At 41.5% G+C, this 15,886-nt stretch overlaps 1 protein-coding gene across 1 annotated transcript in view; it reads left to right on the top strand.

The window, feature by feature from the left end:
- UNC119 (unc-119 lipid binding chaperone) overlaps window positions 1–14,363 on the top strand; it is a 37,409-nt gene extending 23,046 nt beyond the window's left edge. Inside the window, exons 3-5 of the mRNA XM_075014038.1 lie at window positions 2,711–2,813; window positions 4,632–4,804; window positions 7,305–14,363. Coding sequence (XP_074870139.1) covers window positions 2,711–2,813; window positions 4,632–4,804; window positions 7,305–7,417 — 389 coding nt within the window. The 3' untranslated portion in view covers window positions 7,418–14,363. The remainder of the gene's footprint in view (window positions 1–2,710; window positions 2,814–4,631; window positions 4,805–7,304) is intronic.
- The last annotated feature ends 1,523 nt before the right edge of the window (window positions 14,364–15,886 follow it).

The raw sequence follows: 15,886 nt of genomic DNA, 5'->3' as shown, positions 1-15,886 counted from the left end.
CTTAGCTTGAAATCTGGTCGCTTAAAACAAATTCTCTGCCCATTGAAGGTGAACCTGGGTGTAGGCATGTGATTAAAAAGCTGTCCTTACCGACTACAAGTGAGCGGAGACGGCACGTGGACACTGCCCACAAATGGGAGAATGGCAGTAGGAGGTGGAGGTGGTGAAACTGGTTAGTGTCACTGCAGGCAAAGTAGTCTTGGGTTTGACACCAGATTCTCAGTCTCCCTGCCAATTTCTGTGGTCTCACAATCCCCTTTTTTTTCATCACTTAAAACATCTTTCACCCAGAAGCAGCAGCAGTGAGGAAGAGACGTGTCTCCCAAGGGAGCCTCTGTCTGTAGGGGAAGAACTGAGGGTACGTGAAGTTTTGTCAAAGACGCACAGTGAGCAAAGTGAACCACACAGGGATTGTTAACCTGCGTTCAATCTTCGATGTAACTTGTAACCATCGGCGGTAAAGACAATGGGGGAGAACTGCAACTTACATTGTGTCCCTTTGAACTTCTAGCCTCCCGCTTGCGAAACGGAGTTTTCTGCATGTTACAGATGGAGAAGCCGAAGTACTGATCTGAACTAGCTTGCCCAGTGTCCCGCAGTCACAAGTATAACTGGGCTCATAAAGGAGAATTAAATATGTTCATGTAGGCTAGGTCCACCAATGGCTATTAGTCAACATTGTCAGGGATACAGCCCACGCTCCACATGTCCCTAAAGATCTGACTGCTAGAAGCTGGGGATGGTCTCCAGAGTTGCCATATTCCAGCGTTTCCTTCTGAAGCATCTAGCACCAGCCCCTGTTGGAAGACAGGATGCTGGGGCCGTTCTTGTGTTCTGCAGGAGACAGTGCAGTGACTCCCAAACGCTCCTGAATCTTTACTAACCCAGGTGTGCAGGAGCTGGGATGCGCACTGGTTAGCCATGTAACTTTACAGCTGGGAGGTCAGCAGCTACTTCTGAAGAACAAACCCTTTTATTTCAGTCATATGAAGAACTTAAAATATTGTTCCCTGAATGCGAAGCTCTTGCCTGCCCAGCAACAAAGAATGCGGCAGCCCATAAGCCCTTTTCCCAGCCACCGGGAAATAGAGGAAGATGTGTACACGTAGCAGGCAGGCTCACTTGCTGCACTGCAGAGCAATCTTAGCACGAAGGGTTTGTCTTCACCACCTGGAAGATGGACCTGGTCGAGGCCAATTTTCTGGGGTTAATTTTCGCACATGTAGAAGGGATGCAGAAAATCAAACCGTCAGCAGACGACAGTTGCCCTCGTAGTCCTCAGTCTCATGAGGAGTCAGGGAGGTCGATGGGGGAGTTTTCCTCAGTGAGTATAGCCAGGTAAGTCGATTGTAGATGATAAGTCGATTCTTGCTACGCATTTTCTGTAGCTAGAATTGCATATCTGCAATTGACTTTAAGGTCTAGTGCAGACCTGGCCGTGGTAACGGAATCAAGAGCAGAGTGGCAGAAGTGGCAAGTCTGCATCAGAGGTCCCGCTCAGTGTGTGTGAGCTGGGTAATGGAGCACTTCTGCACTGTTCTGCATGTCGGCTTCCATTTAGGTATGGTTATTGCTTGTTGGCCCTCCTTAAAACATTACCGGATTTGATGCCATGGAAAGTAATATGTTTCCAATGCGTGGCCCTAGCCAGGGTATTGTGGGTAGATGTGCTGCAAGCGTCCTATTTGCATCTCTGCTCATGCATTTGCAGCACCAGTTGCTCTTCCAGTTCTGGGCCCTGTTTTCCACTGTTAAATCACCTCAGTCCTTGCTGTCAATCCTCTGGCTATTCCAGCAGCCACTCTCATTGAGCAGAGCTCGCCAGTCTTTCCAGGGTGCATGGCTCTCTTGTATGTATGACCCAACTCCTGAGGGAGATGGTGAGTAGCAGCATGGCCTCTGCTGCCCAGTTCTTATACAAACTAAACGTTGCAGAACTATTGTCAATTCTTCCACGTCTACAGAGCTGGAAGAATTCCAGAGTCAGCGTTATCCGTCTCTGCTAGGGGTGCTATCCACAGGGAATGTCATGAGGAGAACAGAGCTGTAGAGCTGGACTTCGTGGCTCTGAAGCAGCAATGCAGCCCCACGCTGATTTATGAATAGTGATAGTGATGAAACCAGCTCTGAAGAACCAAAGTTAAGTTGCGAGAATGGGTTTAAGGTGACAGAAGCTGAGAGCATTCTCTGTTGCCCCAACTGGCTTGATTCCTTCACAAAGAAATTGCTGCTGCTAAGCTGGACTGTGTTACCTCTAACCTGATGTTTCCCTGAAGAAGGAGGCAGGGGTCAATCTCTTCAGTTTTCTGGAAGCAATCGCACTTGCTAGGGATAATGAGCAAATAGCTTGGCTGACATAGCTTCAGGATCTGAAAGTGTTTGGGGTAGGTGTGAAATAAATCGATACCCTTTTCCAGCTGAGGATTGCCAAGCCCTCTGTAGACAATACATAGCACAGGATCCCCGTAGGTAGGTGAATGTGAGACGCTTTCTGCAGGTAAGTAACTCCTCAGTGCCTACGTTTGCCTGACCTGTCCCCAGACATCTGATACGATCTCTGGCTGGGCTTTCAGACTGAGGAGACAGGCTGTATGTGGCATGGAAGATTTCTGAAGGGAAGCAGGGACTTGGAGCTATCAGTTAAAGCTGCTCCCTTTGGGTTTGCGTTTCCCAATCCACAATGATAATGATTTGAGTTGTGCCATTCCAGAACGCGAACATGGTGACAGAAAGGATGTTGACCCTAACGCTGGACGGTTTGTGCGCTACCAGTTCACCCCAGCTTTCCTTAGACTTCGGCAAGTCGGAGCCACGTAAGTTCCTGGGATGTGGCGCTGCTCTTTCTAGTACCTAGACCAACTGGTTAGAGTGCAAGTGTCTTTGATTTACCATTGGTAATGGATGGGGCTTTTTGGTGATTGCCAAGAGGATCTCCTGAACATTCTGTATGCTTAGTGCTTGTACCATATCATAAAATGAGCTCTGGGAGGTCCCATGTGGCGCTGCAGAACTGAAAGGCTACGTGCCGGCATCCTAGACATGTGGCTTGGCAGTGGTTGTCCAAGTTTCCCAGACTTTGACAGAAGGCTCTTTGTGAGTGGAATCATGAATTACAATGTGAATACTAAAAGCACATCACAGTTTACACTAGTGCATTACCTTTGTGTCTGGGAGTATCTGATGAATGTCAACAAACGATGCACCAAAAACCCCTAGATTTTTCTGTAAAACTTCAGTCCGGTATTGCCTGACTCTTAAGTTGAGAGGTGCAGGTGTGCTTTTGTGTGGTGGGGGGTGCCCTGAAACACAGGGGAACTAACTGGGTCAGGGAATTAGTTGTTTGTTTGTATATTCTAGTTGAGTTTAGCTCCCTCTGAAGGTATCCGTCTCTTCCAGGCAGTAGTGTCTATGTGGTGGAGCATTGACAGTAGAGCGCTACAGATTTTGGCTGAGATGCTCACACCTTCCCATCTGGCATGGGTGGGAGGCCCCTTTCTGCTGTTCCTGGAGATTCCCTTTAGGATAATGGATCAAGCTGGGTCTGGTCTTCCCCCTCCCCTCTCCCGCATTCACTTATGTATACGTTAGTAAAGCGGATTAAGTGTTTCGTGCCTGTCAGTATTAGTGTCACATCCGGAGTGCCTCAGATAAATGTTAGCTGCTGTGTCAGTACCAGTTCAACGTTTCAGGAGTTGTACAGAAGTTACTTGTTTATATCCACGTCAGTCTGGAATTTAGGAACCTATTTCCAAGCGGTGCTATTCCAAAAAAGAGGTTTGTATTAAACTAACTTTTAAAGAAGACAGGTCAGCAAAAATGCTGTTCTAACGTGTTTGATTAAAATTCAACTGTTAATTGGGATTTAAAGAATGAAAACTGGTAGGCAGAATGTTTGGGAATAAAGTGAAGGTTTCTGCCTCTAGTTAGTCTTAAAACAAGTACCCCCAAAGTTGTGCTTTGGTTGGGAATCCACATTCTTTCTGTTTGGGGGAGGGGAGGGGGAGAAACAAAATTGCATTCCAACCTCTTCATTCTGGTGTCTGTTAACTCTGCTCAAGCAATGAGTTTTCACTTTCGTTTAGGATGGTGGCATGCTTTCTGATTTGCGCATGTTGTAATTAGTCAGCGTTGCACACAGTTGAGCCTGCATAAATAATTCCCTTCTAAACCAAAGTGGTCATGCTTCCTGTTAGAGGCACAGTGGTGAGCTTTGATCAGAAGCTTGTCCTGTTTCTCTCTTCTGTTACTGTTTTGTTGGCAGAGATGTCAGTTTCTATACTAGAGCTCTTCAACTAACAACTTTAACAAGTATTAAAATCCACCTATACCAAGGGATGCTCTGCTGTTTTAGCAGCTTTTCCTCTCCTGCTGGTGATTTAAACTGGTGAACTTCATACATGTATTCCACTTTTTATACAGCAAAAATAATTGTTTGCCTTGTGTAACCCTGACTAGTGTGTTCCCTGGCTGACTTGTTGTATCACTTTGTGTGCCTTGATAAAAACAGGTTGTAGGAGCAGTTGCTTTAGATTTTCAGCATTGTTTAAAAGGACTCAGTTATGTGTGATGAGTGACAAATGGTTGGCCATGCGTAAAACTCCATTTTAATCTTCCTTTCTTCTCTGTTGCAGGGTAGAGTTCACAGTAGGAGACAAGCCCATTAATAACTTCCGCATGATTGAGAGGCACTACTTCCGGGATCAGCTGCTCAAAAGCTTTGATTTTGAGTTTGGGTTCTGCATCCCCAGCAGTAAAAACACTTGCGAACACATCTATGAATTCCCACAACTCTCAGAGGATCTCAGTAAGTTCTCCCAATATATGGGTTGCCAGTGATAGCCTGTAAACTGAGGTATTTTAAAAGACTCCATTGCAAAAGGAGCTATGTTCTTATTAAGTGGGAATGGGAGAATACAAAAACTACTTGAAAGCATCTTTGTTAGTAAAGAAATCACATTCTAGTGCTAGATATACAAACGCTGGTGAGATGGCTGTCCTTGTTTCTCTGATCAACAGAAGTTGGTCCAATGAAAAATATTACCTCACCCACCTTATGTCTCTGACTGTGGGATTGATGCAGCTACGTTTTATTTTTGTGGTGCAATTTAGAATTATTCCCATCAAATTGGAATGATGGATCTAAGCAGTTTTGTAATAATTTACTACTGCTGTATAACTCAGGGCAACTTAGCTGCAGGAAGATCGTTGCAAATTAGATGTAAATGATTTGGCCCAAGTCCCTAGGGCTTTTGCTATCAGCAGAAGAGTAATTCTGTGCTGATGAGGGGTTATAGCTTCATGTTTTATACTTTCAATAAGTCATCTTAAATGTGGTATGTTTTGAATTTTTTGGAATAAATGCCAAATCCACAAACTACTGAGGACCCCAAATTGAGCTAATTTCTTTTCTACCTCTTCTTCCAAGATAAGGTTCAGAAGTCAGAATTTACCATAGCTGACAGCAGTCAGTAGACTCTTTTGTGGATGTGCTGGTCACACAATATTAGTGTCACTTACAAACAGCCTGGGAAGGGTTGAATGATTAATAGATTTGTAAGCGTGTAACAGGCCTGAGTAGTACAGTAAGGTCTCGGAGTATGCAAACCTGGAGTGTGCGACCCCACTCTTACACAGCTGACCCTGATTCCTACAGTAAATCCTGGAAATGTGAGATTTCCAGTTGGGCTTACCTCGCTTCCCCCGGCTCAGCCCTCCCCTCACCATTGCGCATAGCTCCTGCTCACCCTCCACCCCCACCTTTGCCTCTAGCTCAACACCCCTCAGGCGCAACTCCTGCTCAACCTCCTCTGCCCCAGTTCAAGCCGCCTGCTGGCTCAACCCTCCTACCACAGCCCAGCTCACCACCTGCGCAGGGCTCTGGCTCACCACCCCCGTGCACAGCTCCATCTCCCATGTCCCCAACCTACCACCAGGCTTAACCTTCCCCAGCTGCCTCCAACCAGGACTTACCTTTCTGTTGCTTCCCTGGCTGCAAAACATGTGTTCCGCCAGGGAGAAAGCTGGGCCTCCACTTATGTGAAATCTGGGTTACGTGAGGGTGTGTGGAATGGAACCCTTGTGTAACTCGGGGGTCCACTGTATGTTAAAGTAGCTTCCCCCATCTGGGCACTCTTAAACCTTGTGCTTAGAAAGGAAGGCTTCATGGTTAAAGCACTGGGTTGGAATCCAGGAGCTCATTGTTCACTTCCTGCCTTGTTACAGACTTCATGTGTGATCTGGAGCAAACCACTCAGCCTTTTGGGCTTTGGTTGCTTGTTAGTAAAATGGGGATGACACGGCCCACCTCACAGAAGTTTACAAAAAGCAGCTCATCTATGTTTATGAGAAGCATCCTGAGAAACTAGAATTTCATGGACTGCAGAAATCACAGAAGTAGTCCATTACTGTGATAGTTTTTTTTTTTTTTCCCCCAGCACTGGATAGAGGACATCTGTGTCTGCAATTTTGTGCTTGGCGCAGCTTGTAGTTGTGGCAGCCTCATCAGAGTGGCAGTTGAAGTGGCAGCAGTACTGCTTTGTGGAAAACCATTTTCTAAGCCCTGCCTGCCCCACCCCCAAACTGGTTTTTACTGTGGCTGCTGCAGACATGGTAGTTGGTTTTATGCAAGACCACTGCTTGGACCATGAGCAGCCTAAGTGGAGAGCTGGAAATGCACACTGGACACCAAAATCCACCCAAACTACGCTTCTTTTGTGCTACAAGTTGCACTGAGGTGTGAGAGACGTGCCTGCTGATGGGGAAAATTGCAGCAGTTTGTAGGGATTTGACAGCTTTTGCTCCCTTTACATCCCCACAGAGGCTGTGGCTGCTCATGTTCCTGGAAAACCACCTGAAAATTTGCAAACGAGCCAGCTGAGCAGATGGGTGGGCACTAAGTAGGAGGGTGGGAGATAGTCATTTGCAGCCACCAAATTAATGGTAGCAGTTTGGAAGGGGCTCAGTGGCCAATTTATACAAGGAAGGCAGCAATGACTTCCTGCTGGCTGTATTCCATGCATATCATGCAAATCACTACTGCACCCATGATACTGCCTTGAGATTTCTTTAACAAATCCCTGATCTTTCTCAGTGCCCTGTATGTGAGGTGTTTAGATACAATGAGGTGGTGGGGGGACATGTAAGTACCTAAATAATATACTTTGGGATGGCAATTTGTCGTAAGCAGAGCAAACATGTAAACTGTACTTTTACACATCCTTGTATAACTGCTGAAGAAAACATTTACCATATCCCACTTGATGATGATTGTCTTTAACTCACTTAATTGCAACTTTTTTTTGCAGTTCGAGAGATGATCCTTCATCCTTATGAGACGCAGTCAGACAGTTTCTACTTTGTAGACAACAAACTGGTGATGCATAACAAGGCAGATTACTCGTACAGCGGAGGACCATGAGAGTGGACAGCAGAAATGTGAAGCTTTTTCCTTTCCTGTAGAAATTGTCAGGGATTATTCCACCTTCCTGCACTTGACTTCCAAGGTCAGCTGAGCACAGGTCCATAAACCAAGGACTTTGCTGTAGTAGGAGTTTAAGAGTAAACTTGAAGTCTCTTTCATCTTCCCTGAGCTTTAAAGCAGAACACTGTCCTTCAAGAACACTAAACACAGTTCCACACCAATGAGTGATCTTTGATCACCAGAGTCTGAGGCTCATTATATAACTCCGTGTGTGTATTACTGGGCTGTTATGTCATCCAGTTAAATATCAATCCAGGATTGTGTGCCCAAATTCTCCAGATCTGTGTTAAGCATCTCCTTACTCGATTACTCTCTCTTAGAATGTGGGGTGGGAGACTGGTTAACAGACTGAAATGTAATGTGAGTACCAAGATGCATATCTTTATCTGATGGTTTTTTGTTTTTTTTTGTGAATGCTTCGAAGGGCACAGTTTTAATCCCAACTTCATTTGTACATCCACCTAATAATATGGACCTGTCTTTCATCCTGAGAAGCAAAACGGAAGTGTGATTTAGAGAGAGAGCTTCTCTAAATCTGTAACTCATCATGTTTTTCCCTCCACATAATATTTCCTGTCAAATACATTGAAACAATGAAACTTGAAGGACAGTAATTCAATGATGGGCCTGTTTTCAACTGCCCTTTTTTTTCTGCCTCTGTTAGAAACCCAGTATTGAGGGTCTGCAAGTTTCCACATTGTCCTCTTTCATTGTAGCTTCTGTGTTCTTTGTTGAATCATCCAGTCAAGAAGTAGATATGTGTTTAGTTTTAGCTTGGCATTATCAGTTAATGTTAAGTCTACGTCTGAGGTAAGCTTTTCTGATTCTGATTTCTTCATTAGCTTGTATAAAAGAGCACCGAGACAAGATGTTTTGGTATGGGTTGTCAGACAAAAGTAGTTTCTTTTGTACAAGGTGATCAGAGTGAATAGAGTTTCTGATTTCTGTTGCATCTGAGTCTAAAGCAGCTTATGGTCATGTGTGTTTCTTTCACCCAAAATTTTTAGGGTGAGCTGTTAATTCTTCAGAAACAGTAAGTTTGAGAATGTGCATCTACAGTCAATGTACAACACAGGTGCTCCAAAGTGATGGTAAATGGTGGTTCCGCTTCTAGTTCTGCATAAGGAGTTTAAGAACAGTTTGGCACAAGTTGCTCATAGTATGTTGCTTTTTGAAGCTGGGAAGTAGAGGGGAGAGGCAAAAGCAAGCTAGTAAATCAGAGAATCTGCTGTATTATAACCTAAGAGTCTGCTGTGCTGTACATTAATAGATGAAAATCAGTGAAAAGGTACAACATGGACAGAAGCTGAGGACAAAATATTTCTATTTTTCTAAGTAGTTTATTGTCATGAAACCCTCACTCAAAGTTTGGCTCACTGGTACCAAGAGAGAGGCCTGATGTTTATAGCTATAGTGATTTCTATAAATATTTTATCTTCATATATAATTGAGAGATCAGTAGAACTTTATGTGGTGGCCTCAGACAGGTGGGACCATTTCCTGTTGTTACACCTTTTCAGGCAGCCTAATCAAAGAAGGAAAATTGCAAACCATTCCAAATGTAGGCATCTGTCCTCTGAGAAGGGAGGCCTTGTCTGAGAGAGCTGCTGCCATCAGTGGAATTGTGATAATATTGAGGGTCGCTGCTTGCACTTGAGTGACTTGTTTTTATGTTTGAAAATGGATTTGTTTTCTGAGGCGACTGCAGCATGTTGGCACACAACACTCATAATTTTTAATTTTAAAAAATAAACTGTAGCCAAAAGTGTGTGCACATAATTCACCACTATAACAAAACAGTAAATGCCACCCCTGTTGTCATCACCACTTCTTTGTGCTGTATCTAACTGCCTAATCAGCCCAGGGCTGCCTTTTCTATTTTAAGAGGGTTACAAGGAGTTTTCCCAGTTATTTTTATATTAGACTGGTCAGGTAGGATGAATAATCAGAAAGCAAAACGTATTTTCCAAAAAGATGGACAAATTACTCTTTTGGTATCAGGGCTGCTAAACTGTCTTGCAAATGAAGAGACTTTCCAAACTCCTGGATGTACTGAACGGTTTATGAAATAGTGTGTATCAATATATAAGAGATGCAAGTTGTTTAGCATTTACTCCATGTACTTTCCATTGTACTAATATCTTCCATCACTTATTCATTGTTCATATTAACCCCTTTTGTGCTTAATACCAGGTGCATACAGCAAATGTGCCTGCCCAGCGTTGCCAGACATACATATTTCAGGAGCAGTGAGTTAAAATGTCAGCATCTTATGAACATCTCAGTCCACTGCTGTAAGAGTGTTTAGTTATGTCACTTCCATGTCACCTTTAGCCTGTCTTCTGATGTGTTGGGCTTTCATCTCAAGGATCCTTTGGGTATGTGCGGATGCTTTTTGTGCTACCTTTTTATTGCTCCTTTTAAATATTGCCTTGAAGTGTTAACTGACTATAGGCTTAAAGATGAGATTCTTGGGAAATGGGTAAACAAAATGTTTTGTGGGTTTGCCTGCTTTTATCAACGTATAGGAACAAAAAGCTGGAGAAAGGGTGGTTGTTGGTTCCCAGCAGTGCAATAAGTTACAGAATGAGCTGCTTGGCATGTTGCATTTTATTCTAAATGGGAGGTTAAACATAAAAAAAATATTCATGACAGAATTCTGGGACTAGTGTGGCAAACAGTGATCACGACTTATTTGGGGGATTGTATTTTCAGGCTAGAAAAAAATTCAATCATGATTTACATAGAAATGTTGAACAGGTAGTCAGTTTGCCCAGTCCTATAAATAAAAATACTTACCTCCTTTAAACCACAGAAGAAAATTTTTCGGCCATTTAATGGCATATATTACTCGAGCATCTCTTGACCTTGGGTTTTCCTTGGGTGCTTTATAAATCGGGCCCTACCAAACTTAGTCCATTTTGGAGAATTTTGGGGTTGTAGTATTTTAATAATATGTCCTGGTGTTGTAATGGTAGGGGTCCTGACCCAAAATAGAAGTTGGGGAGCAAGGTAAATGTACAGAGGTGCAGTACTGCTACCCTTTCTTCAGCACTGTTGCTGGAGGCAGCACCGCCTTCAGACCTGGGCAGCTGGAGAGTAGTGGCTGCTGGCCTGGAGCCCAGCTCTGAAGGGAGAGTTGCTGCCAGCAGTGGAACAGAAGTAAGGATGGCATGCCATGGTATTGCCAGCCTTACTTTTGTGCTGTTACTGCTGGTGATGCTCTGGCTTCAGAGCTGTGCTCCCAGTCAATTGCTGCCACTCTGGTCACCGGCTAGTAATACTGCAAGATGCTCTCTGCCCTGCAACCCCCTTTTGGGTCAGGATCCGCAATTTGAGAAGCACTGGTGTCCCTGCTGTGGAATCTGTACAGTATGGGGTAAAAGTACACAAAAGACCAGATGTCACAGTGCATGGCACATTTTTCATGGTTATGAATTTGGTAGTCCCCCATTTGTAAGTTATTGTTTAAAAAAAAAAAAAACCAAATGGGGTTGGGGGAAGGTCAGTGCTAATATTACAAGAAAGCTTCATGCTGATCTAAAAAGTTCATAACTGTATCGTAGGCTATCTCTAGAAATGTAATGGATTATATTTTTCCAGTCCACTTTAACTGTCATTCTGTAGTTGCAAACAGGTTTTCCTCTAGAGAGCTGTGAACTGTTGTAACTCGTTTCCAACTTTTAAATTTAAGATTAATACAAAAAGGAAAAAGCCTTGGATAATGGACAGTTTCCATTTCTACTCTGGCTGCTTATGCAGAAATATGCTGTGTAATATTGATGCAATATTCCTTGCAGCAAATTGCACACAGTGTCTGTGAAATACACACCAAAAATGTCAGGAGCTTTCCCAATATATTGTTTTAGTGCCATTTTAAGAGGAAATTATTAATTTTTCCTTGTTCTGGGGCTTATTTTATAACAAATTTCTCAAATCTTTCCATTGATCTTACGATAGATCTCTTTTTTGAGGTGTGAAGGAGCCGAGTTACACATGAAAGAAAGGAGAAATCATTTTAAAACTGAATGCTTATAAGATGCTCAGTACCTTCTGCTCCCATTGATTTGTATAGGAATTAAAAGCACTTGGCACCCTTTTAGAATCAGCTCTGACTTTTAAAAATTGGGGCCTGATTTTTGGCAAAATGTAGAATTACAATTCGAAACATTTTTTTCATTCATCGTTCCCAGAAGGTGCTTTGTTTAGTCTCTTCGTGTAGCCTTTGTGTTAAATATTAATCCGTGCTGGGTTGTCTTGTGTGTCCAGACTCTGGAAGCCTAGCTTTCCAGATTGGTATTGCATTCACTTTGTACCAAGACAAGACAGTGTACATCAAAAGATGGTTCTAATTACCCTCTTCCGCAGCCCCACAATAGCCACTTTATTGAGAAGTCCTTGTATGACGGTACCATTTGTGAGACTGGGACCCTAGTTTGCAATCATATGAGGGGTTAACTCATTAACTTAATTGATTTTGTAAGCCACTGGCTTTTAAATGTCAGAACTGCAGTGAGATTAAAGAGCAAGAGGGTAATCAAGATGACCATCTTTTAGAGATTAGATGTTCCTTATTACTAATATATTTATTATGTCTTATTATTGAATTAACTTTGTAAAGCTCTTACTACTCTCTGGGACCGCACGTTAATGTGTTACCTTCACTGTGAAGTTCGATCCTGTTGCTAACATTCACAGACTTTAAGGCCAGAAGGGACTCTGATGATTATATAGTCTGACTTCCATAGACATAATTCTTGAAATAAATTACTATGGCCTTGTTTAGTTATTCTAAGTGGACATAATATTGGACTGTAATCTCTTTTCTGGGTCATTTTAAGTTCCTTGGAACTACAGCAATGTTCTCAAATAGCGAAGTCAACTGCAAATGTAAAAATTTAACACCTATAGTGCATGGTCCAATATTTTATAGATTACTAGACTAGAAATAAACTGTTTGGAATAGGACAAATGCTTCCAAGACGAATACATTTTTACATGTTGTGGCATTGGACCAGTGACCATGAAGAGGAAAGATTCTTGTAAAGATAGTATATCCTTTGTGGATTAATTGACAGTTCCATTTAATCATTGATTGGGGAGGATTTCTGAACCTGATAAAATGTAGGTGGTCTCTTCAAGATGAAAAATAAGATGTTAATGTTCTTGCTTAGAATATCTGTAATAAAGCCTTGTGGGAGCAGATCGGTAAGGTGGAACTGCTTGGCTTGTCTGTCAGCCATTTTGGTCACATTGAAAATGCTTGTACAGCGGGTAGCAAAAGTGCAACCCTGTGGTTGCATATACCTTTTTAATGTAGAGATGCAGGCTAAAAGTTCCAACATACTTCATCTTAATCCATACTGCCTACTCATTTTCACTTACTGTTTGTCAGAACCTGGTGTCCAGGAGTTAAACATTTGTTAAAGAAAGCTGATATAACAGGTTCCATTGTATGCCAGAGAGACTTCAACTGCTGAAAGGGTGCTGAAGGGTGTTTTTGTGTAGGGTTGGCTATTGAACTATCCTCTTAGATTGCGAACACTCGCGGGTAGGAACTCTTTGCTTAAACAATGCCTATCATTTAATTCATATTCTTGTACTACAAATGAAATTCAACTCAATGCCTCGTACATATTGCAAGACTGATCTGTTCATAAATATTTGTAAGAAGTTGGCAAGAAGTTGAATGGCCAAAATAGCTCCAGTTAACCAGGTCTGGCTAGGAACTGGATTCCAGGAACCAGTGCTGCCACTTGCAAGAAACAAAAGTGGAACTGAGAAACTACATAATAGATTTTAGTTTGCTGGGGCTAAGAACTGTGATATCCTGACAGCTTAAAATGTTTTTCTGCTAAATTAATAAAACCTTAGCTCATGGCTTCTGTTTAGCATTTGCTTTTCAAAACCCCAAATGCAAGTACGAGTGAAGCTGACAAATGTTTCAATTTTAAAATCAGACTTATACTTAGATTCTCTGACTACTCTAGAACAGTATGCAAACACAAGAGTGATGTGCTGGGTATGAAATGCTAGCTGCATTACCTTCTGATTCATGGTATAGTCTGAACAAATGTACTGTATGTTTGTAGATGGATTTGTATGATTTAGTGAATACTTGCATATAATCACTGTGCTAACGGCTACTGTAATGTCTGCTTTTAGTTTAGTGCTACATTGAGATTACGAATCTGAATGACTTTTTTGCACAAAATTGGATTGGATTGTCTCTTCTGAAATATATTTATAAAATAAAAATATATTTTTGGTGGAAGGAAAGTAAGAATTTAGGCATAATTGTTGGGATAATGTTAGCCACACTTTTATCATATTTATTTTATACATGTATTGTTGTCTGACTTTGGTTTCTAATAAGAACATGAACTGTTCACTTAGCGGAAACGCATTACACTGCCTTGCAGAGCATCTGGAATTGGAAGAATAAGGATTGTTTTAGTTCTGGAGTTGATGGAAACTGAGCAAGTTGCCATGGATAATATGAGCCCAGGCAGTCAATCCACCTGACTGGCATTGGTTGCCGTACTTACTCTGTGTTGTTTGTAGATGCTGAAGGCTGGGGTTGGGGAGGATCAGAATAATTCACAAAGAACATTAGAATATAATTTTAAGGTCTCCCTGTAGGAGTATAGATGTTTAAAGCAATGAAAACAAGGAGTCCAAATAGTGACTGCATATACTCACTCAAAACTATTTAATATTGCCAGGCCAGTCATCAGTATTTACAGGTTTAGGGAACATGCTTAAATATTTCCATTATTTTGGAAAAGGGGTTAAATGTCTATCTTCATTAGCAAGTGTTTCTTTTCCTGTAACAAACTGCAAACTGTTTAAAAAATTTAAAATTAAATTATTGATTCTAAAAGTGGCGATTTGTTTGGTTCTTTGCATGGAACTTTGGTATTTTGCATGATTAATGTACAGAAGTATGTTTTTTTACAACAAATTTTCTACTAGAAATTTTTGAAGAACTGGGTCTCGGTCAAGTTTCAACATTGCTGCATTATTTGCAGCTCAGTCTTCTGTTTAGTATATAACTACCAGAAAATGAAAGCTAATGATAGATGCATAATCATGCACAGAAAGAAAAGTACAGTGAAAAGTAAATTAAAAACTAAGTTTTAATCATTTTTGGTGATAGTATAGTAACATAGGTAAAGACACTGGCTTTTTTTAAAGGATTATTTAAAAACATTATGATAGTTTCAATATGCAGTCCTTTTTATTAAACACTCGGGTATTAGAATTAACCTTGGGATCCCATTCTTTGCCTGTTTTAAAGTGTGCACTTCACACAAAGTGAAATACATCAGACACTAGCACACTACCTCCACCTCGAAGCAAACACTTGATGTGACAGTTTTCATTGGAACTGGGTCTTAATCAGCTCACAGTGAATTAAAAAGAGGAGGGTTTTGAGGAACATAGATCCAAGTGTGGACCATTTTTATCAGCTAGTAAGAACGAAAAAAGCAAAATATGTGGCAAATAAAAATAGCTGAATGATCAGCTGTCTGGTGAGGAAACATGTGGATCTTGTATGTAAATGATATAAAATTGCAAAACCTTCCTCTAGTTTTCCTGTTTTTTGGGGTTTGTGCGGTGGGGAAGATTTTTGGAAGGGATGTAGTTACTTCGTTTTTTAACAGGACATTGAAACTTGAAGTTGGAAGACTGCATTAGTTTTGAAAATATTTGGAGAGATTTTTCCAAGCATTTGGTTCAAGATCTGAAGACAAATAATGGTATGGCAATACAAATGTATTTTAAATACAATTTAAATATTGTTTAAATTACAGAGAAAACAGAAGAAACTTAACCAATGACCTGGAAAATGACTCAAGTGTCAGGATGCTTGGGAGTATTTTAGGGGGGAGAGAGAATATGTGAAATAGAAGTGGGAACTTCTCTCCTTTGCAGTTTGTAATGCTTACTATGTAGAATCAAATTCTGAATTTAAGCACACAGCTGTAACTGCTGTCTGCATGCTATGGACTGAAACTGAAGTATATAGAGTCAAGACTGGTGCAACATACAATCTAGTGTGAGCGATAATCTAAATTCAGTTCTTGGCACTTCTAGCTATGCTAATCCTAGCATTATTGGGAAAAATATTGCTCAATAAATGGTGGCTAAGCATCAGTGAAGTTGAGTATTGCTTGGAGCAGTTAGGCTAAAACCATTTTTGTATGAATGTCTGACAGCTGTAGTACGTTTTTAATTTGTCAGAGCAACTGAGGATACCGAACTACATAAACACTGAATAACAGGAGAACAGAATTTGTATACTGGAACTTGTACACTTCAGAAACTTGTCGGTCTGTAAAGGTATAAAATACAGCATATTTAATGGCTAAACTATGCATACCTCTCCATGTTGAATCAGTT

The sequence above is a fragment of the Carettochelys insculpta genome, chromosome 19 (assembly GCF_033958435.1).
Source record: "Carettochelys insculpta isolate YL-2023 chromosome 19, ASM3395843v1, whole genome shotgun sequence".
Taxonomy (NCBI): Eukaryota; Metazoa; Chordata; order Testudines; family Carettochelyidae; genus Carettochelys; species Carettochelys insculpta.
The sequence above is the reverse complement of the archived record's forward strand: the minus strand, read 5'-3'. Positions and strand labels throughout refer to the sequence as shown.